This window comes from Psittacula echo (genome assembly GCF_963264785.1).
Source record: "Psittacula echo genome assembly, chromosome: 14".
NCBI classification, from domain to species: domain Eukaryota; kingdom Metazoa; phylum Chordata; class Aves; order Psittaciformes; family Psittacidae; genus Psittacula; species Psittacula echo.
The window spans coordinates 13,239,970-13,263,570 of record NC_137750.1 but is presented as its reverse complement, the minus strand read 5'-3'; the positions used below and the strand labels follow the sequence as shown (position 1 = coordinate 13,263,570).

At 48.9% G+C, this 23,601-nt stretch overlaps 2 protein-coding genes across 5 annotated transcripts; both read left to right on the top strand.

Moving 5' to 3' along the window:
• Positions 1–1,580: 1,580 nt before the first annotated feature.
• TRIM47 (tripartite motif containing 47) lies at positions 1,581–8,404 on the top strand (the record flags this gene model as incomplete). The annotated part of the gene is made up of 6 exons (XM_080629313.1): positions 1,581–2,291; positions 3,906–4,001; positions 4,516–4,746; positions 5,322–5,517; positions 6,216–6,290; positions 7,779–8,404. The coding sequence occupies 6 exons, from the start codon at positions 1,581–1,583 to the stop codon at positions 8,402–8,404; spliced, it is 1,935 nt and encodes a 644-aa protein (XP_080485439.1).
• Positions 8,405–13,814: 5,410 nt separating this feature from the next.
• Positions 13,815–21,747, top strand: WBP2 (WW domain binding protein 2). 4 transcript variants are annotated; one of them, XM_080629537.1, is made up of 8 exons: positions 13,815–13,919; positions 15,663–15,771; positions 16,310–16,445; positions 17,997–18,089; positions 18,399–18,515; positions 18,752–18,874; positions 19,971–20,083; positions 20,242–21,747. In XM_080629537.1, the coding sequence occupies exons 2-8, from the start codon at positions 15,670–15,672 to the stop codon at positions 20,293–20,295; spliced, it is 738 nt and encodes a 245-aa protein (XP_080485663.1). In that variant the 5' UTR covers positions 13,815–13,919; positions 15,663–15,669; the 3' UTR covers positions 20,296–21,747. The 4 variants fall into 4 exon arrangements, with proteins under 4 accessions (XP_080485663.1, XP_080485662.1, XP_080485661.1 ...); XM_080629536.1 differs by having other exon boundaries at positions 13,816–13,914; positions 19,971–20,047; XM_080629535.1 differs by having other exon boundaries at positions 13,816–13,914.
• Positions 21,748–23,601: the final 1,854 nt, after the last annotated feature.

The window sequence follows — 23,601 nt, the reverse complement described above, 5'->3', positions numbered from 1 at the left end:
TTGGGTGCCATGCTGCAATTGTTCAATGTACGAAGCTGCTTTCCCCAGTAAAGCCCTATGTTACTACTGGTTTGACCTTTGTGATGATATGGAAGCCGTGGGACCAAGCACTGGGGGAGTGAGCTGGGTGCCCTGGGTGCCCCTGCTCCACACTAGAAGGTGCTTTATTTACAGTAGCACTGCAGTAAGGAAACCTGGTTTCCTACAGCTCTGCTCCAAGGTTGATCCAGCACACAATAAAGTCTGAAGCTTTGATTGAAGCTTTTCCAAGGGCAAGACCACAGGTCCGGGATCTCCTCCTCTCCCCCAGAATGATGGTGAGGACTAACAGGGTGAAACTGGGCACTGGGTTCAAAGGTGCTGGGGACATGCAGGGCAATGCCTGGGGAATGAGTCACATCAGCTTGTTTCCTTTGGGGGAAAAAAAAGGGTTTAAAAGGCTCAATCTCCTTCTTCATGTTCAGATGTGTTTTGTTGTGCTGTGTTTCCTCCACTCCTCACCTTCACGCTCCTCCCAGCCGTGTCCTCAGATGAGACCTTGGCCCAGCATGGACCTGGGAACTTATCCAAGCCAAAATATTGTATATTGTATCCTCTACACAGGATGTGTCTGGAGATGCCATGTTTACCAGACAGATCCTCATACTGGGAGCACTTTGGTGCCTTTCAATCCCAGCCTGGTGCCTGCCAGGCCTGGAGGAGGAAGGAACAGGGACGAAGGCAGGACCTGAGTGCTGCAGCTTTTCCTGGACATGGGAATGGCTGATGTGGGGCCATAGGCATGAGGGTGGTAGGAAAGCACCTGCACCTATTGTCCTGGTTTAAGCCCAGCCGGTAACTCAGAACCATGCAGCTGCTTACCCACTCCTCCCTTTTTTCCCTTTCGCTCCCCAGAGCGATGGAGAGGAGAATCAAAAGAATGTAAACCCCATGGGTTGAGGTAAGAACAGTCCAGTAACTAAGGTATAACAAAACCACTACTGCTACCACTAATAATAATAATGATAAGGGAAACAACAAGGGGAGAGAATATGACACTAAAAGGGGAAAAGAAAACAATAAACACAAGTGATGCCCAGTACAATCGCTTACCATCTGCCAATTGATGCCCAGCCCTACCTGACCAGCAACCTGGGCAGCAGATCTTGGAAGGGGAATTGGGATGGGCTGGCAACAGCTTCCCTGGACAGGAGATTTTGCGGGTGTGCAGCAGGTACCCCTGAGGGCACCAGAACCGCGGGGACGGTCCAGATTCCAGCAGAATGCATCCTTTAGGACATAGCAGGCCCTGGTGGGGGGCAGTGCATCCCCAGGAGGGCGGATCCCTCTGGGGAAGTGGATCTCCAGAAGGCAACAGATGCCGGGGAGAGGGTCCTCCCAGGGTGGCGGGTGACTGGGGACCAGGTCCCGGGGATGGGGGGGTCAGGATCCCCGGGAGGCAGCCGACCCCCAGCAACTGCGGGGATCGGAGTGGCGGCAGCGGCGGCTGCGGGCGCTAGGAGGCGGAGCGGGCGGGCGGGGCGCGGCGGCCACCCGCCTCCCGCCGGGACCGGGGGCTGGCTGGTCTTGGGCGCTCAGAGATGGAGACCGCTGCCGGGAGCGCCCCGCCGTTCTCCGCTGCGGCGCTGCGGCTGGCGCTGGGGGCTCCGGGGCTGCCCGACGGCCCGTTCGGCTGCCCCATCTGCCTCGACCTTCTGAAGGACCCGGTGACGGTGCCGTGCGGGCACAACTTCTGCCAGCGCTGTCTGGGGGCGCTCCGCCAGCGGGCGGGCCCCCCCGACGGCAGCGGCGGGGCGGGCGGGGCTGTCCGCTGCCCGCTCTGCCAGGAGCCCGTCCCCGCAGCCTTGCGGCTCCGCAAGAACCGCGCCCTCTGTGAGGTACTGCCGCTGCTGGCGGCCGCTGCCGGCGGCTCGTCCCCGCCGTCGCCAGCCGCGGGGTCCTCGATGGCACCGGGAGCCGAGGAGGAGGATGCGGCGGCGGAGGAAGGAGCGGCGGTGCTGTGCGACGTGTGCCCGGCGGGGTCGCGGGCTGCGGCGGCGCGGTCCTGCCTGGTCTGCCTGGCCTCCTTCTGCGAGGCCCACCTCGAGCCCCACCGACGCGCGGGCGCCTTCCGCGCACATCGCCTGGTGGCCCCGCTGCGGCGGCTGGAGGAGGGGCTTTGCCCCCGGCACCTCCAGCCCCTCGACGGCTTCTGCCGCGCCGAGCAGGCCTGCGTGTGCGCTCGCTGCCGCGCCCACGATCACCGCGGCCACGAAGTGGTGCCCCTCGAGCGGGAGCGCGAGCACAAGGAGGTGCGTGCGGGGCGGGTGCGGGACGTCCCCCTGCTGGTGGGACCCTGCTGCGGGGTGTGCGTGCGGGGCAGCTCTGGGGCGGGCTCATGCAACACCCACGGGAAAGCTGATCCCCACGTGTGGAGTGTGCGGGAGCAGCGCCAGAGGATGCCATATAAGCTGTGGGTGCTGTCGCCCTCTCCCTCCCTGCCTCCAGGGGACCTCTCCTCAGCACGGCGGACAGGGTGCTGTGGGGTGCAGACAGGGTGGGAGATGGGGACAAGCATTGGGGCAGAGCAGCTGCCAGCCAGCCCAAGGGGGTTTGTCCCACTGCGGGGCTAAGTTTGCAGTCATGGATGTGGGGCTGGGGGTGACAGTGCCTGGGACACCCCACTGCAGCCACCCCCATAGTCACAGGGCACTTGCCTTCTCTGTCTTGTTCCCCCAGCCCTGTCAAGGCAGTTTTTGTTGGCGTGCTGGCCGCCTGCCCGGCTGCCTCTCCCCCAGCCCTTTGTATCCTGGCGTTTTGGCAGCAGGGTTTTTCCATCACTCCCATTCCCAGATGTGGCTGAGTCACCTTGAAAATTCGCACCCACGAGCTGGGGGCTCCAAATCCAACCCAGTATTGCTTCATGGGCGGTGCTGCCTCGAGCACGCAGGGCCTTTGCAGGTTACAGCCTGTGAAGCTCGCAGCATTGGTGGCACCTCTGCATTGGCGTGGGGCATTTGGAGAGGGTTTGCTTTCTCCAGGGGGCTGTGGACATGCTGGTGGGGAGCACAGTGGCAGCCCTGAACCACCTCCCACTCCCTCATGAGCTCATGGGACTGCAGGAAAACCCTTTTACTGACATTATTAGTCATCAGGTGCCTTAAAATAGAAAGCTCCTGTGGTCCCAGACCTGAGGAGCTGTCGGGCCTCGACAAGCACTGCTGAACATCACCTGCACAGGGTGGGAAGGATGGACAGGGGAAGCACCTGTCTGGCCTCACCGAGCACAAGTGCTGCAAGGAGCTGGGGTGGGGGGCTGAGCATGGTGGCGAGCTGCTTGTTGCCTTGCAGGGTCTTGAGGGACCTGACCTCATGCTGGCGCTAACAATAGCATGTCAGGAAGCACTGCATTCAGACGGTGCTTCCTTTGCAGCCGCACAGCACCCCATGCTCCCGAGCTGGTTTGCTTTGCTGCCAGTGAAAAACCTCCAGGGGAGGTTGGAGGAATGTTGAAGAAAACTCCAGTGCTGCATTTCTGACTGCTCTGGGTCTGCCTTTCAGCTTCGACGCCAGTCCCTGGTGGATTTTTCCCAGCCTTGGAATACACACTAGGAACATGTTGCTTCAATTGCTGCCTGATGGTTTTGCTTTCATATTCCCATTTTCTTTGGTTTCAGCTGGGACCAGGGTGGGGAGCATGGAGCTGGGCATCAGCCTTTGCAGCCCAGCTGAGAAGGAGTATTTGCAGGTTGGATGTTACAGGGGAGGAAACCAGGAAAACAACTTGCACTCTTCAGCTGAAGCCTAGTAGCAATATCAGTCAGAGAGGGGGCTGAGGGTTGAGTCTAGGGAGAGCTTGGGTCCCATGCACCTCCGTGCCACTGGGTTGAGGGACAGAGCTCAGTGTTTTTCCTTTGTGCCTGCAGGCCCAACAAGCCAAATTCCTCAGAGATGCCGAGAATGAGCTGGAGGAGCTGGCAGTCACCATTGCACAGGCCAAGAAGATGGTGGAGCTCATTAAGGTGACTCTGCAATGACTTTGCTCTGTTAGTGCAGCTCTGCTGGGCTGGAGAGCAGCCGTGAGCTTCTGGGGCACGTGGCATGTAGAGGTGGTGATCACAAGGGAGCAAACAGATGGGGACCCTGGCAAGGATCCCCGAGGATTCTTGCTCCTCATCTCTGCTAACCCTCAAGACATCTCTGGTTGCTTTCATTTGCAACCTGGTGCAAGGACTGTGCCAGGGCATCCACTGGCTCTTGCAGCTTCTTTCCCCACATCCATGGAGGTTTTGGTCCCCTTTGCCCCTTGTGCCAACACAACACAGCCTGGGAACACGAGACATGGTGGAGCAGTCCGTGCCTAGCCAGGTTCCTTGACACCTGCATTGTAAAGTGCTCTGAGCTCTTGGGTAAAGGGTGTTACACGGTGCCAGAAGGACCCCACAGAGCTGAGAATTGGGTGCTGGGCAGGGAACAAGGAGGCTCTGCACCCTTGCCTGTGGGAGGTGACTCCGAACCCTCTCTCCCTGTGCTCAGGGTGCCGCCATGAAGGAGAAGGAAAAAGTTGATAAGCTCTTTGCAGAAGCCTCTGAGGTGCTGGCAACCTTCCAGAAGGAGGTGGCCAGTTTCATCGAGGAAGGGGAGCGCTCCATGCTGCGGGAGGCTGAGGCTGATCTCCGCTGGAAGGAGGAGAGACGAGCCAAGCTGGTCCAGTGCAAGCAAAACCTGGAGAATGTCCCCAGCACCGACACCATCTACTTCCTCCAGGTGCCTGGGTAGATGTAGCAGAGAGAAGGAGCTGATAACCTGGTCATGTAGGGGTTTGTGCCATTTCGTGTGGACTCAGATGCCAGGAGCCCTGGGATGTGAGGGCTACAGAGTCTCACTCTTGTTGACACAGTCCTATCCCCCCTTGCTCCTGGGGGGACCAAGCAGCCAAGACCCTCTTCCATTGCCCCCATCTCCGTCCTGGCTGTGACTCAGGAGCACCTGATGTGCTGCCCAGGCTGGGGCACAAGGTGGGGCAGAGAGCAAGAGGTTGGGGTGTCCCACTGCTCCAATCCAGTGTCCTCCCCTCTCTGGCAGCCCAGCAAGAGGAGACTGGTTTGCGGGGAGGATGCTGCTCTGTGCGAGCTGGGCATGGGTCCAGGTTTGAGAGGGAGTGAAGAGAAGGCGCCAGGAATGTGTGGCCGGGAGAGCACTCTCCTCCCTTTCATAAGGCTGTCCTTGTGCCAAGTCCTGAGAGCTACCAGTTCCCAAATCCTCTGCGACAGGGTGGGGTTGTGGAACAAGAGACAACTTTGGTTTGTTTGAAACCGACTGAAACTGTCTTTTTTGCTCAGGAATTTCAGGCCTTAAAAGTTGCCATGGAAGAAAACCTCTCACCAGCTCTGAGCTTCCCAAACGAGCTGAACTTCACCAAATGCACTCAAGCTGTGAGTGCTCTAAAGGATGTGCTGTCTGCTACATGCAAAAACCAGTGGGACCACTTGCAGGGGAAAGAGATTGATGAGCAGAGTTACCAGGAGATAGAGGAAGGTTTGTGTTCATCCAGCCCTCTGCCCAGAGGTCACCCCAGCATGTTCTGCCCTGCTCGCATAGGTGGGAGGTGCCTGCAGGCACCATGGCCCCCCCGTGAGCACTGGCCCCTCTCCCTCCAGCCCTGGAAGCTGCAGGGCACAGTTGCGCTGTGTTGCACAGTTCCTGTCTGGGCTTATTCCTTGTCTTTGAGGTTTTATGATTTTTTCCACAGAGACTGGAGAGGCAACAAACAGCCTGGGAGTTAGGGAGGGCCCTGTGGGAGAGGGCAAGTGGCCAAAGAGGCCTCCCATGAAAGGGGACTCTCTTCTCGGGACAGACGATCCTCTTCATGGGGGAGGCTGAGGTCTCCCAAACCTACCAGGGTTAAAAAGACGATATGGTAGCTTTCTCCCACACTCTCTCATTTAGCCTGAGCTTTCTCCTCTCTCTCGTTTCTCAGATGGCCACAGGAATTGTAGCCAATTTGTTGCTTCCCCTGCTCATCTCCCTGAGGTGGCAAAGATGGCATCTGTCCTTCCCTGTACCCGAGCCGGCAGAGATGTGCAGGGGGAGCTATTGATGCTGGCCTGGGCTCGGGGCCCGCAGCAGCTGGGTACCATCAGGGTGTCAGGCGGGTGGTGATGCTCCAGTGACACCCTTGCTTGTGGCATTGGTTTCTTTGCTAATGACAAACCCTTCTGTCCCTGTCTCTGCAGTGTTGGCTGTGTCCAGATTACCAGAGAAGTTAAACAGTCCCGCCTGCCAGGAGAGCCGTGATTACTTCCTGAAATGTAAGCAAGGGACTTTTGCTTTGACAGTTGTTACTAAGGTCACAGAATCACAGAATATTAGGAATTGGAAGGGACCTCAAAAGATCATCTAGTCCAATCCCCCTGCCAGAGCAGGAACACCTAGATAAGGTTACACAGGAATGTGTCCAGGCGGGTTTTGAATGTCTCCAGAGAAGGAGACTCCACAACCATCCTGGGCAGCCTGTTCCAGTGTTCCGTCACCCTCACTGAGAAGAAGTTTCTTCTCAAATTTAGGTGGAACCTCTTGTGTTCCAGTTTGAGCCCACTACCCCTTGTCTTACCATTGATTGTCATCCATCTTCCATCACCTCCATCTTCCCTTTCCTTTCTCTGAGCCAGCAAGCTCCTTCCCACGTGCCTGGCTGTGCTGGTCCCAGGTCAACAGCTGGCAGGAGCGCTGCTGCCACTGGGGGAAATACTGCTCAGCTAACAAGGAAGCTTCCTGGCTTTCCTGACAACAGTCATAATCTGTTTAGGTGGTATTTTCCCCCCTTGTCTGTAGTTCTGATGGACCAGCTAACAAGGGGCTATAGGTGCACTGCATAATTTCTGCTGCCTTCCAATCCTTGACAAATTGGATCCTCCGTTAAATTTAATCAGAGTTTGTGCATCTGCCTTAGGCGCTCTGATGAGGGTCAGCTTCAGCAGCAGCAAGCAGAGGGATAATTCTGTGGCCACACAGGGATAGTGGAGCAGAAGGGGCTGAGGCTGGAGAGCGCAGGGCTGGGCTTGGGCTTCAAGACCCTGTGCCTCCCCCCACAGCCTTTACAGGGAAAACAGGGTCATCTACTGAGACAGGGAGCTGGGCAGCAAAGCCTGGGCTCAAGGAGAGTCTACTGTGCCACTTCTATAGGCTTTGGATGTGCCATGGTTCAGGCCTGCAACACAGTTGGCAGCAATACGTGTCAAAGGCTGTTCCTTCTTGATATCCCCTCTGTCTGGGATCCAGTGGCAGTTCTCATGTGGCTCCGCATGTTGGGGGCTGTCTGTGCTCCAACAGGAGCCATAGGGCAGTGAGAGCCACCTGCAAGGAGCAGCTGGTTTGTGGCTGTTATGTGAGTGGCTTTCCCCTGTCTTCTTGGGGTCCCTCCTTGTTGTGTTTGTCTGTGGTTGCCAGAAATCTGCTTTTGTATGGGATGTTACTGCTACCACTCTGTCAGGTAGATTCTCCAGTGTCTGGTATCATGGTTGAACTCATTGAGTAGCTTCCCTGCTCTCTCCTCTGCCTGGTTAGCTGTATTCATCCTGCTTCTAGGGGTATCAACTGTTCCAGAGCCTCATCCTCAAAGGCTGAAATTGGCCATGGTATTTAAAAACAAGGGGGCAGAGTGGTAGAAGTCAGAAAGGATCATGCTAATCACTGAAGGCTGAAGCAGGGGATCAGAGTGGGACAGGAGGGGGGGATTTCCTCCTGTTTCCCTCCTCATCCCCATGTCTTTTTGTTGTGGTTTTTTTTGCCCCACACAGTTGCCTTCATCATTGACCTGGACAGTGACACAGCTGACAAGTTTATCCATCTGTTTGGCACCAAAGGGGCCAAGCGGGTGCTGTGCCCCATCCCCTACCCAGAAAGCCCGACCCGGTTCATCAACTGTGAGCAGGTGCTGGGTTTGAATCTCATGAACCGGGGCAACTACTACTGGGAGGTGGAGCTCATCGACGGCTGGGTCAGCATTGGTGTCATTGCTGAGGACTTTGACCCCCGTGAGTCCTACACCCGTGGCCGCCTGGGGCGAAATGAGAAGTCCTGCTGCCTACAGTGGAACGGACAGAACTATGTGGTCTGGTTTGGGGGCTTTGAGTCTGTCATTCAGCAGCCATTTTTCCAGACAATTGGGGTCTTCCTGGAGTATTCAGAGAAGGCCCTGACCTTCTATGGGGTCAAAGACTCCAAGATGACCTGCCTGCAGCAGCTCAAGGTCTCCCCTTTTGCCAAGGGTATATTTGACCCATTCCAGAACAAGATCAATCACCAATTTGCCTCTCTTTTCTTGTGCAAGCTGAAGCCAGCCTTCTTCCTGGAGAGCGTCGATGCCCATCTGCAGATCGGGCCACTGAAGAAAGACTGTGTTTCAGTGTTAAAGCGTAGGTAACTGCTCAGAGAGTGGGAGCATGGGAGGACTCAGAAAAGTCTCTCTTGCATTGTATTGCCACCATCACGGCTTCTCTTTGGTAATGTTGTATATCTCTGTCGCAGCCATCCTTGTTCTGTGCTGCCTGTGTCCCAGGGTGCATGAAGCTGTCTGGTGGGCAGAGCCATGGGCTGGGAGCCAGGAGGGAGCTGGATCCAAGTGCCAGCTCTGCCCCTGGGCTGCTGAGCAAATTTGGACAAGTCTCTGCTACTCCCTGCCCCTCAGTTTCAGGGACTGTGATACAGCCTTTCTTGGTAAAGTGCCTTGCTTAGGGGAAGTGCCACATCGATTTGAAGCTGTGTGTTGTCCAGCTGCCAGGCTGTCCAGTCCCTCTGCTTAATATCTGCTAACGCTGCTCTGGTGACTTGTATAGATGCTCCATACTGTGCCTTACTTTGGTCGCTATGTTGCTGCTGGTTTTTTGAAGGACTGGCTCATCAACACCTTCCACATGTTCCTTATAAAGTGCCTTTGAAGTAGCAAGCCCTGCATGGACTGGGCGAGCCCTCAAAGCAGATGCAGTCACTCCCCTGGTGCCTGCATCACTGTTGTGCCTTGGTGTGGGTGAGCAGGGTGCTCCAGGGCGGGTGGGATGCAGAGGAGGCTGGCTGGGGCTATGCTACAGTGATGCAGTACCTCTGCTTGCAGGGCTGGCCACCCATTAGTGCTGCAGACATGAAACAAGGAACTTTGCCTTCCCTCACACCACAGCCAGGGGGTACTTTGGTCTGTGGCCAGGTTCATTTGGGAGAAGCTGTGGGCCTGCGTGTATTGGAGCCTGTGGGGCTGTTCCCCACAGCAGCCAAAATTCCCAGCTGGGAACTGGGAGAAACATTCTGCCAAGAAGCAGCAGCACTGTTCCTTACCTTGAGAAGGTGAAGTGAGCAGCATGGAACACTTTTGAGGATGTGCTTTTAGTAAACATGTTCCTCAGGAACTGCTTACCAAAGCTTTACAGTGTAATTTCCCCCAACATTTTTGATGACACTGCTATTTTAAAGGATTTTAATACTGTTTAACCCCCAACTCTTAAGGTACCCCGGGCATTTTTTTACAGCTGCATTTACTTGAGCTGTAAATGCACCCCTTAGCTTAGGGAGTTTTTTAAGTGGCAAAGAGGTGCTGTATGGCCTCTTCTAGGGACAGCTGTGAGCGCATGGATTAAAGGTACAGCATCAGTCAGTTATTAAATGATACTTTAGACTCTGGTAATAAGTAACAATTAACAAAAACTACTCTCAAGCAAGTTTCCTCTCTGGGAAGGGTGGAAACTTGAGGCTGAGAGCCAAAAATGCCAGTTCACATGTCCTGAGGTACCTTTTCCAGAAGGAAAATACAGAAATACTGCCTGTAAGGGCAGCACACTGCAGCCCCTGTCTCAGCACAGTGCACCCTTCCACAAGTTTATCTTTTCTAGGATTAGTTTGCTACCTACCTCCTTGCTTTACAGAATCATACTGCTGTTTAATAGGCACCTAGAGAGAAAATATATTGAGTCAGGTTCTTTGCTGGTATGAGAGGGTCAGTGATGACACATCAACGGTCAAAAGGGATAAAAAAATGGCCCATTTAGCTAAATATATGAAATATATATATACTGTAAAGGATAAGCTGGAAATCATAGTAGTGTATTCAAGAAGAGCCAAGGAAAAAAAGTGAACATGAATAAAAAGGCAACCACAAAGCTGAGAGGTCTAGAATTAAAGCCATGTTTAGATAAACACAGGCTTAAAGAGCTGCTCAACTGTAACTTGTTTGCCGGTGCTGCCAGTTCCTGTTGGCATGGGAAGAGGTGCTGGTTCCCCACATATGGTCACTGCTGTGGGCTCTTATTCTGGCGGCTGAAGGGTCTAAATGCAGCTGCCCCCTCCGTGGGGCAGGGCAGGTGAGTTGGTCTGGGAGGGGGACCACTGGGATATGTCTGCAGATCCCTTCTCTTCGTCCTCTGCATGCAGCGTCTCCTAAAATGCTGCAGATGGTGGGAAAAGGAGAGGAAGAGCTTCCAGAGTGTAATCTTGGCCTTTCTCGATCAGTGGGAATGCCGTCCAGGCTTCTGTCCCGATGGGAATTCACTCTGTGTGTCCTCAGCTCCTACCTCAAAACCCCTTTGTTTGGCTCATGCCAGGCGCTTTCCTGCAAATCTTAGCCTTTGCATGAGATGTCAGCAGTGACACTGTGCAGGGGCACTGCTGTTATTGGCAATACTGGAGAGGAGTTGGTATCAGAAATGCCTTACCAGATAAGAAGGGTGGAGACATGCAACATCCCAAGAGAAAGAGGAAGGTAATCTTGATCTCTGCTGCATGTCTGCAGGAAGAGATTTCGCATGGAGGCTCACATCTATGCCCTAGATCTCCTTTATTCAGGCAAAACTCCCACCGTTTGTAGTGAGGAGTTTTGCCAGAGTAAATACAGGAGGTCTGGGCCTTTGCCCCATTTCGTTTTGCTGTAGGCAGATTGATAGCTCTGTGGGGAAATCCATGCTTAAGTCACGCATCCCTCCCTTCTCTGTGTTGCTCAATGCACAGACACAAGTCTCTGAACTCCTTCAGGGTTTGGGACGGTTTGGAGGAATCCCATGTCTTTCCCTTTCCATCCTGTAACCACATGGGAGCGGGTCAGGAGGACACGTCTGGTGTTTGGGCTTTGCTTCTGATTGTGCTGCTGGTTTTACTTAATTCACCTCTGCTCCAAGAGCTGGGACACTGATATGCAGCTTTGGGGGGGGGGGGTTCTGAGGGCTCCTGTAGATAGAGTGCAGTTGGAAAGTGCTACCCAACCGTCTCCTTCCTGCTGCTTGCTTTTATCCTGGTTGGAAGCACTGTAAATCCTCGTGGTTTAACACATAAAGCAAATCCTGACTGATGTAAGACAGGAGCAAACTCCCAGGGTGCTGGACCAGACTTTGCTGTGTTGCCTATAATATGGGGTGTAAGTAAACTGGAATGATTAGGAAATGTATGTTACCCCAGCTCCGGGTCCATGATTTTGCTGCAAACAAGGGGCTAAATGTGGTGTATGATGAGTTTAGATGATTAGATAACACTTGGCAATTGAAACAGTCTTTCCGTGTTCCTTTGAGTTATTTCTGCTGTCACAGAGTGTTCCTCTTTTAATTAGGATTTTTCAAATACTGTATTTTACAGTGTGTGAAAGAACTGTAACAGAATAATGTAATGATGTTAGAGACTATGATTTGCCATTAAATATTATACAGACATCGCTCTGGGTTGTCTTTCCTGTAAATACCAAACCATTAGAGTTGTCCCATTATCTTGTGTTTATTTTTCCATGTCCTGTACATCTGGCATAAATAATACAGATTTTATTTTCCAAGTGTGTCTAAGGGAATTGTGCCAAATACATATTTTTATTGCTTGACTGTAAAAGGAGCAGAATAATCCTAAAATCCAGTAACAATATTGTCAGTCCTGGGCAATTCAAAACAATGAATTTTCTCAGTTCTCTCTTCTGTCTTGGTCCTCAGACTACAAATAATAAAGATGAATAGATTAGGCACTTTTCTCTCAGTGTTTTCAGGTTTTAGAGTATAAATTTCCAAGGTTTTCTATGTGATGAGGAGGTCTGTATCTTCCCATGTATACTGGCATTTATACCAGTACCTTTTCTAAATGAAGGCTGTGTTTCTTAATACCAATGTTGGTTGGAGTGAGGAGAGAAACATTATTCAGGGAGTCTTGGCTCATACGAGGTGGCAATGCTTCACAGCTGGGCGCTTCAGTGGAAGCTGAGCGGATGTCTGTTACTGACTTTAATAGGAGAGGAATCAGAACGTTTGTTATAACCATTTCTTAAAAGGGAAACTTACAGCTTATTGAAAAAGCGGATATGAAAAGCAGAAATGTGCTCTTTTCTGCCAAGAACCATACAGATTATGTCACTGCATTTATTTAAACCTGGTTTCCATTCTGTAGTTTTTCTGCTTTTGTTCCCACACCCCATCTGGTTCTCAGGCACTCAAACAGGGCTGAGCTGCAAACCCTGCAGGGAAAAGCTCAGATCTATGTAAGAAGGTAAAACTTAAGGTAATATATGCTCTTAATAAATATTTGTGTATTATTGATATACAGTTGACAGTTATTCCTATGAGAAGCCCTTCAAAACTGTTGATTGGTTTTGTAGGGCTCCTATTTTTAATGAAATCATGCAAACAAGTTTTTAAGAGCTCCTCCTGCTTGTGCACCTGGAGGCAGGAGATTAGACCCTGCAAAGAAATTTTCACGGAGATTTTCCTGCTCCCAGATTCCCTCCAGACAGACAGACACAGTCCTGACTTGTTCACAGGGCAACTGGTTAGCCCTTCCAGTTCAACACTTTCCAATATAAAGGGGCAATTTTAGGATGTGGTTGATTCCAGCATGGAAAGCAGCCAACATTGGGCTCAAAAATACGTTTGCAAGTGTGTGAAACATGAATTGTGGGTCGAAAGTGAATTAAAAAAATGGTTGGAAACGGAGCAAACATCTTTGCTGTTTAAGGGGCTTCATTTTATGTGCAGTACCACCAGGTATGTGGGATGATTTTTATTGTACTCTACCAAAAGTCTGGATTCTGCCCAGCCAAGTTCTGGAAGTCCATTTTTTCATTTCATTTAATTTTGGGGTTTTCCCTGGGAGATCCTGCCAAAGAGCATTAAAATCACCTGTGGTTGCAATGAGATGGGTGAACAGCCCCCTCCTACACACAAAACTGGACAGCCTCCTAGGGAAAAGGTTTTATTCTCTGGTAAGCTGGCCAGGAAATGTATTCAAGATAAAAAATGAGGTGCAAACAGCAGCAAAAGGCAGCGTTTTAAAACAAAATGTCACTGTGATCTCTGTCGGGATGCTTTGCGAACTCCCATCGGCAAAGAGCTGCTGTGCCAGAGCGCCGGGAGGGCAGAAATCCCGGGGAAACTGCGAGCTCCCAAGTTCAGGCGAGTTCCAAGTAACCGAAATCTCTCTGTTATATATGGTCAGCAGGACACGTACACAACAATTAATGAGGTTTATAAATACGTTAGAGAGCTCTTCCAAGAGGAAGACTGGCTCTTTGGGTCACCCCTCCTCTTCTGGATTAGAAAACTGAGGTAGTTTAAAACCTAAACTGGATTGCGCTCGGTAAATTAGTATTGATCATAAATCGTGGCGGGAGCAGGGGTCGAAGGCTGCGGGTGCCCTCAGGGGTGGCCAGGCTGGGGAGGGAGGTGCTTCCCTTGCAGCGCCGGACTCAGGGCCGAGAGCGGGCAGTGGTGGCGCAGCAACACAGCATCCGCACGCGGTGCCATGGCGGTCGCGGGCCGCTGCCGGACTACAGCTCCCAGCATGCATCGCGAGGCCCGGGCCGCGATCCCGCCGTGCTCGGCGCGGGTGCAGAGCGAGCTGGGCGCCGGGGGAGGAGGAAGAGAAGGACATGGCGCTGAACAGGAACCATTCGGAGGGCGGTGGCGTCATCGTTAACAACAGCGAGAAGTGAGGTGCCATCCCCTGCTCCCCGCCTCCGGCCGGGGGATAGCAGGGTGCTGCTTACTCTCCTCAGGGGGCGCGGCTGTGTGGGGAGAGGATGGGGGGGGAAGGGGATATAAGGAAGGGGTTGGTTTAACCCTCTCGGTGGTGGCGTGGGTCGTCCTTCCTTCTTCTCCTTGCGAGGGTAGGGGCTGTACGTATCCCCCTGCCCGCGGGAGACTGCTGGGCCTCTGTCGTGGGCTTTTCCCTCTTACATCGCTCCCCTCTGCGGCCTGCCTGCCCACCTGCCTGCTGCTGCCTCCTGCTGCCCCCTCCTATTGTCGCAGCCTCTCTCCGAGTGCTCGGAAAGGGCTGGCAGAGCTCATCCCCCCAGCCAGGTGATTCTGGCCAGGGCCCAATCTTCTCTTGTCTCTCGACGCAGTGTGCCGCTGTTCAAGAGCTGCCCGCTTGGGAAGCGCGGGTCTGCCTGCCCGGTTGGGTCTGCTGGTTTCTTTGCACACACGCCCCCTCCGTGTGTGCAGGAAGGAGCGGCAGTGTTGGGAAAAGGCACTTAGGATATAACCATGGAAACGGAAAGCCTCCACAGAGCTGCCTTTGTCTGCCTGGCTGCCCTCACCATTTGTGTCTGCCGGCTGCTCTGGTTCTGACATGGCAGTCACCTGCTTCTTAGGCAAAGGAGTACTTCAGTTTTCAGGGTGGCTTTCCATAGGGCCACTTAAGCATTGGTACAGGAATTCTGTGCCTGACTTCAGTTCGGGATGTGACTGTTCCTTGAAGAATTTAGTAAGATCAACTCTGGGGCTTAAATTTGCATTCACTAAAACAAACAGTTGTCTATTACTGTTCCTAGTTGTCATCCTGCCTTGGATCAGGGTTACCTCTCCTGTGGCAGCCTAGGCTGCTTGTGGTGGTTGATTCAGCTTACGTGCTGTAGCCCAAACAATACTGCTGGCCCCTGTGCCTTTCCAGAGCTTTTGCTGGAGGGACAGGTACTGGGTGGCAGAAGGGAAGGGCAGGTGACTGAGGATGGTAGCACGTAAGCTGCCAAAGGTAAAGGTGGTGAAGGTTTCTCCGGCTTTAGGGATTAGAGTCCCTAATGTGGATATGTTAATAAAAGTTACCAGCTGTATTACCATTATGTTAATAAAAGTTACCAGCTGTATCTGTGCAAGGGTATTGCACTGGTTTTAACAAGATCAGTTTTGAATTGAGAATGAAGGAGTCAGTGCAGACAGCATGGGTTAATAAAGGCTAGTGGCATTAAGGGGGAGTTTCTCTCCATCCTGTTTCTGTGACAGAGATGCTTAAGCTGTGGTTAGACCTTTGACAGCTGTGTTGCGCAAGCCATCCCAAGCAGTTCCTGCTTCAGCAGTCCTTCCTCTGTTGTGTTACTTGTGGTGAACCAAATTAGAGAACTGATCCAGCAGAAATGCAGTGCAACTTAAAATTATATATATGTCTTGAGATCTTGATCAGTTCAGTTGGTTGGGTTTACTGCCTGGCTATGCAGACAGTGGTAGCTGTGGCAGCACACTGAGGAGAGAGCACAAGGCTGAGAACAAGCAGCAAGTACTGCATAAATTGCTACTGCCAAAAAAAAAAAAGAAAATGCAAGCCAGAGTGATTTCTGATTTTTGTCTGCTGAGCACTAGGCTGAGGTTAAAGGCAGTTTTGGTAGGTCTGTAAACCTACAAGTGTGCTGTACTTCTGACTTGAGCTATAACACTGCGTCGCTTCTTTCATCTTGTTTGCAGTGTTTTGATGACCTATGATCATGTAGAAATTACCTTCAGTGATATCGAACCTATGCCAGATGCGTTCAAAGGGACCAAGAAAGGGAGTGTTTTCTTGACTCCCTACCGAGTAAGTAGTAAAAGACTTTGTCTTGTGTAAGGAGATAGGTGCTCTTCGCAATTCTGTATTTAAATGTCCTCAGTGCATGAAAGTCAGGATAATCTACTACCCCTTGAATTATGGCTCATCCTCTCCCCCTGGGGAGCATTATGAATTCATTGTACAGCCAATCTATTTGTCAAAAGATAATAAATCTGATTAGTTCTTATAAAGGCAGCTGTTTAGTCCATCAGGCATCTTTGAGATTGGAAATTAGCAGTGGTCTGGAAATGCTGAATGCAACATCACAGCTACTAGATCATGGCTGTGTGGAGCAGCAAGTTTTCTGGAAGCTGGGAAGAGTATTATCTAAGCAAGTGTAGCCTTCCTGGAACGCTTTATGCCTGGAGGCTGCAGTTTACCCTTGTGACTGTTCTGTGTAGCTTTTGTTTTGCACAACTATAGATGTAGGAGGGAGTTTCATTCCAGCAAAAAGTCACTTCACATAATGAATCAGGCCTATGTTTCCTGTTTGTTTTAAATACCCTTTGTAATGTTTTCTTCTTAGGTTATCTTTGTGTCGAAGGGAAAGGATGCTATGCAGTCTTTTGTGATGCCCTTTTATTTGCTGAAAGATTGTGAAATTAAGCAGCCTGTCTTTGGAGCAAATTATATCAAGGGCACAGTGAAAGCAGAGGCAGGAGGTATGTACAGCACAGATGTAAGTTGTGTCTTAGTTCAACTGCACAATTCATGACAAAGTATCAGTGTAACTGAAGCTGGATACTGACCAGATGGGTTTTTACAGTGCTGCTAGAATGTGTCTTGCCTTTGAAATTAGCAGCCAAAAATATTCCCCTTGTCTGCTTCCTGTACAGCTACAGTGACCAGATGTGTTCTGCAGCTGATCTCACTCCTGCCTTCTGTGCAAAATACTGACTTCAGTCAGCCAGGTGACCTCACTGAGTAAACATCAGAGCAGAGTCAGCAGGAGTGAGGATGTCATTCCGCATTGCTCAGTGGAGTTACTTGGTAATTCTGAATCTGGGTCCTCTTGTGCCAAAGGCTCATGATCCTTTCTGGGTTTGTTTGGGTTTTCAGGAGCACTGTTCTCCATCATCAGTTTTTTGTGCAATTTAGGAAAAGGCACACAATCACTGTAGTGTATCTTAGCAGTAAAAATGAGACTTGGAAGAGAATGGACTGTCTTGAAACCAAGGAATCTTCCAGGGGTATTTTCATAGTATGTTCAATGAGAAGTTTGTGATAGATGTTTTCAACAAGATTTTTTTTAATCACTGTTTTATGCTCCCCCTTTTTACCAAAGACACATAGTGCAGTAAACTCTTTTATCTCCAGCTTGATTTAGTCTATTAGTTGAGCACTGAAATCAGAGTTCTTAGGAGCCTTCAGTCTGTAATCCTGAAATCAGCATTGTAGCTTCTGTAGAGGAGCAAAGTGGGACCATCCAACATGAGAGGAAGCCTGAGCAGTAATGACAAACTCTGTAAACTGTGTGAAAGGCAAACAGCTTTAGCTAAATCTTTGTGAATTTTCCCAAAAGGCTGTCTTTTTTAATGAGGATGTTGCTTTAAAAGCCATAAGAGTCTGGTTTAGCTCAAAGGGCTCTTTAATCTACATGTCTCTGCTTCAGCGCTGACACAGCTTCTGCTTTGATGCTTTGTTGGGACTCTGGGCTGTGCGTGATTTTCTTTTTTAGTCTGTAATATGAGATGTTATTATTTATTTTTTATTGTTATTATTATCCTGACTTGAAATCGAGGACTCTAATGGATTTATGTGGAGCATGTTTTTCATTAAGCGCTTTTCCGCACTGGGCACTCAAAGACCCAAACTAATTTATAGCTGACAGTTAGGTGTAGTTGCAAAGGCTTTTTAGCAAACAGGATTAGGAAAATCCCTGTCTTCTGCACTAATCTTCTATGAAGCTAGAGCAAATCCAGCACTCCTGATAGCTTGGTCTGTTGACAGCTGGTGTGATAACAGGCACAACTTTAGAAAGCTTCTGAAGATCTCCCTCCTTGATGTGCCTTCTTCAGGTGTCTCTTGACCTGAAAATACCCCAATGTGAATTTTTCTAATAGGGTAATTCTACACTTTATCTGCATCTTTTCCTTCAATTTTTGGATTAACTCTTTAAAGAATTGCATACAGGGCATTTGTAAGTAAAGCTTAGAAGCTAAATAGCATCAAAATGGCTTCTTGCTTCTAAATTCTGTCTTTCCTCCCTGCAGGTGGCTGGGAAGGGTCTGCTACGTTCAAGATGACTTTCTCAGCTGGAGGTGCGATTGAGTTTGGCCAGCGGATGCTGCAGGTGGCATCACAAGGTACAGGAGCCTGGCAGTATTGCCAGAGAGCTCAGTGTTTTCAGGAGGCCTTGCCTTCATTCCGTAGCAAGGGTGATTTCAGGTTGGATTCAAATTGATGCAAGTTTCAGGCTGTATCTGGAACCTGCTTGTTTTAAAAAATAATAACATAATAGATTAAAGTACTTTTTTTTGCATCCAATGAACAGCAGAGTTATTGAGATGGACCTTGTTTTTCAGATAAGGACTCTTAATTTTCTTGGAGTTCTTGGCCTGTGTTTGATGCAGGCTTGATGTTTTGATGAGGTCAGCTTATCTTTACTTTTCCAGTCTCCAGAGGTGAAATACCCAATGGAGCTTATGGCTATTCCTGTATGCCGAATGGATCCTATGCTTTTGCACCAGCTGCAGCTAATGGGGGCTATCCGTACCCCCCACCTCCTCCTGGTAAGTCTGGAAATTTAAGATAGGGATTATTCTAGTTAGCAAGAGTTAAAATAAGGTAAAAAGGAGAAGAAACACTGATTTTACATAATCAAATTGGATTTGCTTTTATTTGATCTGATGCTTTGTGCCACTTTTGTTTCTGAGCTTAACTGTATTTTCCTGTGGCTTGTTTTGGCTGTGTGCTGTGACCCTCCCAAAGGAGTGAAGTGTTTGCTGTGTTACTTATTTCCTGACAGGGGTTTATCCTGGCCCTCCTGTGGTGGATGGAGACATGGGTTACATGCAGTTTCCACCTCCGCCGTACCCAGGGCCCATGGAACCCCCTGTGAGTGGGCCAGACCTGCCCACCACTCCTGCAGGTAAGAAGCATGTTCAGGTGAATTAGCTCACAAGGTTTTGTTATCCATGAAATAGACATTGTTCCTTGTGTGTTATCTCTTGGGGAACATAGAATGAATGTAGAAACTGCACTTAGAAGTTAAAAATATTTAGGAGAGAGATTAAGGAGCTCCCCAAATCTCCAGCTCAGTCTGGAGGCCAGCCTGATTCTTTCCAGGGTAGATACCATTAGCAGATATTTTGCAGCTGTTTTTTTCTCGTTGAAACAGAAAAAATACAGTTTATGATTATCCTGCTGTGGTAATCTTGCTGGTGAAATGTGTTTGTAGTCCATCTTAGTTAGCAAAGCGGGCTTTGGTGATACTCCGCCTTCTCCCATTTCACTCTAACTTGATTACTTCTGTTTAAACAATATGGAACAGAGGAATAGATGATGGAGAGAAGATGGGGAAATGCCAGTCTCATTTTCACTCATTTGTGGTTTATCAAAATGACTTCAAGTGTGGTCTTAAAAGGTTTGTGGGGGAGGAGGGAAGAGAGCTTTTTGTGGTTGGACACAGTCATGGATCTCTTACAGGTAATGGTATTCGTCTCTCTTCGGTTTGAATAAACAACCAATCACCTATGAACTATTATTTGGGAAGTGGCACTGATCAAGGTGGTTTTACAGGTTTTCTGTATTCTGCAGAAATAGACAACCTGGATTACCTTCATAAATCACCTTTAAAGAATGAGTCCCTGAGCTTCTATAAACTTCTGCTGGTTTTTGTTTTCTCTTGTCTTTTTACTTCCAAGAAGGAGGTTTGTTAACTGCCTTTTTAAAAGGTATTGTCTGTATTCAGGCAAAACTGCTGTTAGCATTTATATGTTGACTACAAGGCTACTCCCAGGTGACATTTCCAAATGAAATCTTGATCTGCTTCATTTTGCACTTGAAAATCTGTGGCAGTTGGAAGAGATAGCGCTCAGTCATCGTGTTTGTTGTAGCTGTTTTGCAACTCAAGTGTTGGTCAAATAGTGCTTTGTTAGTAACACTTGCTGGCCAGGAATACGTGGAGTTTTTGTTTCAATGTAGAAGTTCTGTCACTAAATCGGTAACTTCTCTTTCTGTGACAGCTGAAGCAAAGGCTGCCGAAGCGGCTGCCAGTGCTTACTACAGCCCAGTTAACCCACATAATGTCTACATGCCTCCGGTGAGTTCCAGTGTCATCTTGGGTTTGCGGTGTGAGGTAAATGCGCACTTGGCTGTTCTTTTTCTCAGTGACACAGCAAAGTTTGTCTGAATTCATTTCAGTGTTTTGGTTTGTTTTTTTTTTTGCAGCGTGGTTGGGATTGCTTTTGTTTTTCTTAGTCATGAATTGATGTTCTTTTATTGTCTTTATTTCAGGACCAGCCACCCCCTCCTCCATACTTTCCACCAGAGGACAAGAAAAAACAATAAGCTAACACAGAACTTCTCCAAAGCTCATTGCTTTCTTACTTCCCATTTTGGCAGAATCCTGGGACATAGTCCATAGCACTGAGGAGCCTCCACCAAGGCACATAGTTTTCATGGACTTTAGTGGTAGATACGTGCAGAGGAAGGGGAAAGATTTCGGCAGCCTGGGTTCTCTTGTAGAGCTCTGAGGGTTTGCTGTTCTACTGCAGTATTCCCTTCTCCCTGTGCACCGCATTGCTAGAACTGGAGGTTCTTTTCATCTCTGTTTCCCTTATGTCTGTTTCTTTTTATTCTTGAATGATACCTCTTTAGAGTGAGCAGCTGCTCCAAACTGATGATTAAAGTGCCCATAACATGGAAACAAAGTTTGGGGGTGGGGGTATCTCGAATTTACCTTAGTATGCAGCCAAGAGCATATGTGGACATTCCTCTCAACTCAGGAGTATCATATCCAACTTTCCCCTCTGCTACTGAGAAGGGGTTTCAAACGACATCTTTAGCATCTCAAAGGAAATAGATACCTATTGTGTTTTTCAGATAACTATTAAACTTCCTTGGGTTCTTTACAATTGTAGCAGATAATCTGGTAGCCCTCCAAATTTCCTTGCTGTGCACTGTGTGTGATAATGCTGACGAGCTTCCATTCTTAAAAAACCATAATACTCCTTACAGGGTTGATGAGTAGCTAATTAGTTATAGATCATATGGGAACACTAATTTTCTCATGTTTATTTATCCATTTAGATTCGTGGGCTTGAGATCAAGTCCTGAATATTCTCTTTAATTTTTCTTTGATGTAATACATGTTACACATTTTGGCCAGTGAAGTATCTTACGGCTGTGATTTGACTGGAAATTAATACCTAATGGGGAGAAAATAGTTTCTTCTGTCTTGGAAGGTCTTGAGAGAATATGCAGAACATTGGGACAAGCTGTTGGGTACAGCTGAGCTGCTTTTTTGAATGCTCTTTAGTGCTGTTAGTGTTCCTGCATCAGCTTTGAAAATACTGCCTGGAAACTTGAACGTGGGCTCATTAGACTGAGGGTTCAGGCCTTTCCTTTCTGTAGCATTGGTTCATCAATCTCATTAGCAATGACTGCAGTGTGCAGAAACTCTGCAAGACTGATCAGAATCCAGGTTGTGAAACTTTACATTATACAAAGCTTTGCACAAACCAGACTTCACTGTCTTCTGACAGCTAAGAGAGAAAATCCTTCCCAGCAAGTGTGAAGAAAGATTGTACGCTAGGGGAACTGCTGAGACCTGCTGCATGCAACCTGCTTGGAGAGAAAAAAAGGTCCACCCCTCATTTTGTTTTGAGTCTAGCTGATTAATCAAATTGCTACTATCTGTACACTGACTTTTCTAGAATTGCTATTGCAGTGATGTAAAGAAATGGTTATTTAAAAAAATAATTATTTTGAAAATGTTTGATTAATATATTGTGAAATGACTCTTGAATGCAGATTTTTTTGCTGAGACTGTGAACTAAAGGGAAATCACCTCAAAACTTAATGTGTTTGTGCACTTTTGTGTGAATGGGCAAACTTAATGGTGATTTAGTAGCTTTGGATGGAGAGAGGGAGAATTAAAGAGCAAAATCACTTGGATTTTGTTCTTGGCTACTCGTTGCTGTAGTCACTTGGTTTCTCTTGACTGACTTTGTGAAATGAAAAATAAGATGTTAAAATCTTTTGTCAAACACCATTTTGCTATTCCTGTAGTTAAGGGATGCAGTGTAGTTATTGCCTCTGAAGTGTTTCTCTAATTAGAAGCAATCAATAATTTAATCTTTTTTATTGTTTATTTTAAGTGTGCTGAGGTGCCTGGTTAGTTCTGCTCTGTTAGATCTGAACACTCTAAGGTACTGTGATCCACCTGGTAGCTCTCCTCCCTGGCAAAGTGGAGCAGTTGTTCCTCAGGCACCATGAAGCTCCTCCCAGGTGTGCTCTGGCAGCACTGCAAGAGCTGTTACACCTCGGAGTGAGCAGAATTAGGCCTGTCAGTATATTCTGGAGCAGGAAGTGTCCCACGTGAAGTCTAGCCTTGTGGTTCCTCCAAGATGAGGTGAGTCCCTCCAGTTTGCACTGACATTTGTCAAACAGAAGTTCAGAAGCTGCTTTACGGATGACAATCAAACCTTGCCTGGCTTCAGTGCTCTTCCCAGCTGCCACTAGCAGCCTTAATTCTCTAGAGCTCCCTGACCAACATTTTCCAGATGCTGCTCTCCTACATGATTTTCGACTTTCATGTCCTCCCAGCATTTTAAGGCTGGTTGAGCTATTTGGGTTTGTTTTTTGTAGCAAGAGGTGGGTGGAGAAAGAAAGCATGAAGAGATAAAATATTACAGCTCAGTAGGAGCCTAATACATCCTGGTTTGTGAGTTAGATGACTTGAAATCAGGTTTTGTGAATCACATCAGTCCAACTGTAAGATGCTGCAGAAACCTCTCTGTACTCTATTCTAGTTTAAAATGTCTCTCCGAGACGGTTTTAAAATTCCCCTCCCAGACTGATGATCCTAGAAAAATGATTGCACAAAGTTTCCAGGTCTCTCACCCAGCACCGCTCACTGTGGAGTTCATGGCCACAATCACCACAAACTCAGGAAGTTTTTAAAAATCTTCCCTCAACTGGGTGTTCTTGGGAGAAGAAACATTTGCTCTGATGAAAACTTGGCTCTGGTTCAAGCTGAGTGTCTCTTCTCCTAATGTGGACAAGTGGGAAGATCTGCAGAGAGACCATGAAGTTTAGTGCCAGGAAAATGGAAAATATGTTGAAAGGCTGAGTCAGGCTGGAATAAATTAAATACTCCTGTCCTCAACGTGGGTATTAGTGAGCTAAATTAACGACTTTTGAGCTGTGACCTTTTTACATTGGTTTGTCAGTGAATGTCCCTGTTCTTCCAGGCTAGAGCTTGGCATGGTCTGTGGGGAGGTGAGAAGGAGCAAGCCTAATTAAAGAGATTGATCATGGTGGTCTTGGTACGTTTGGAAAGGTGCTGATGAGAAGTGAAGCATATTTTGGGAACGCTGAATCTGTGGGGCTGGGCAAGTCACTGAGTCAGCAAGGCACATGCATGTATGAGGTTGAGTGGAGCAGCACAATTCAGGAGGATGCAAATTTTGGCCAGACGGATGCTAGTGAGAATCCCTGCCTTGGTTGTTAAAACCCAAAACCCAAATTTAGCGTAGATTTTTAGCACTTGCTCCCATGTGCCTGATGGGAGCTGTACTCGTCTTTGCAAAGAGCTTACAGCGGGTCAAAGGGTCAGCTGGTCGTGCTGCCAGCACTAAAGATTTTAAATAT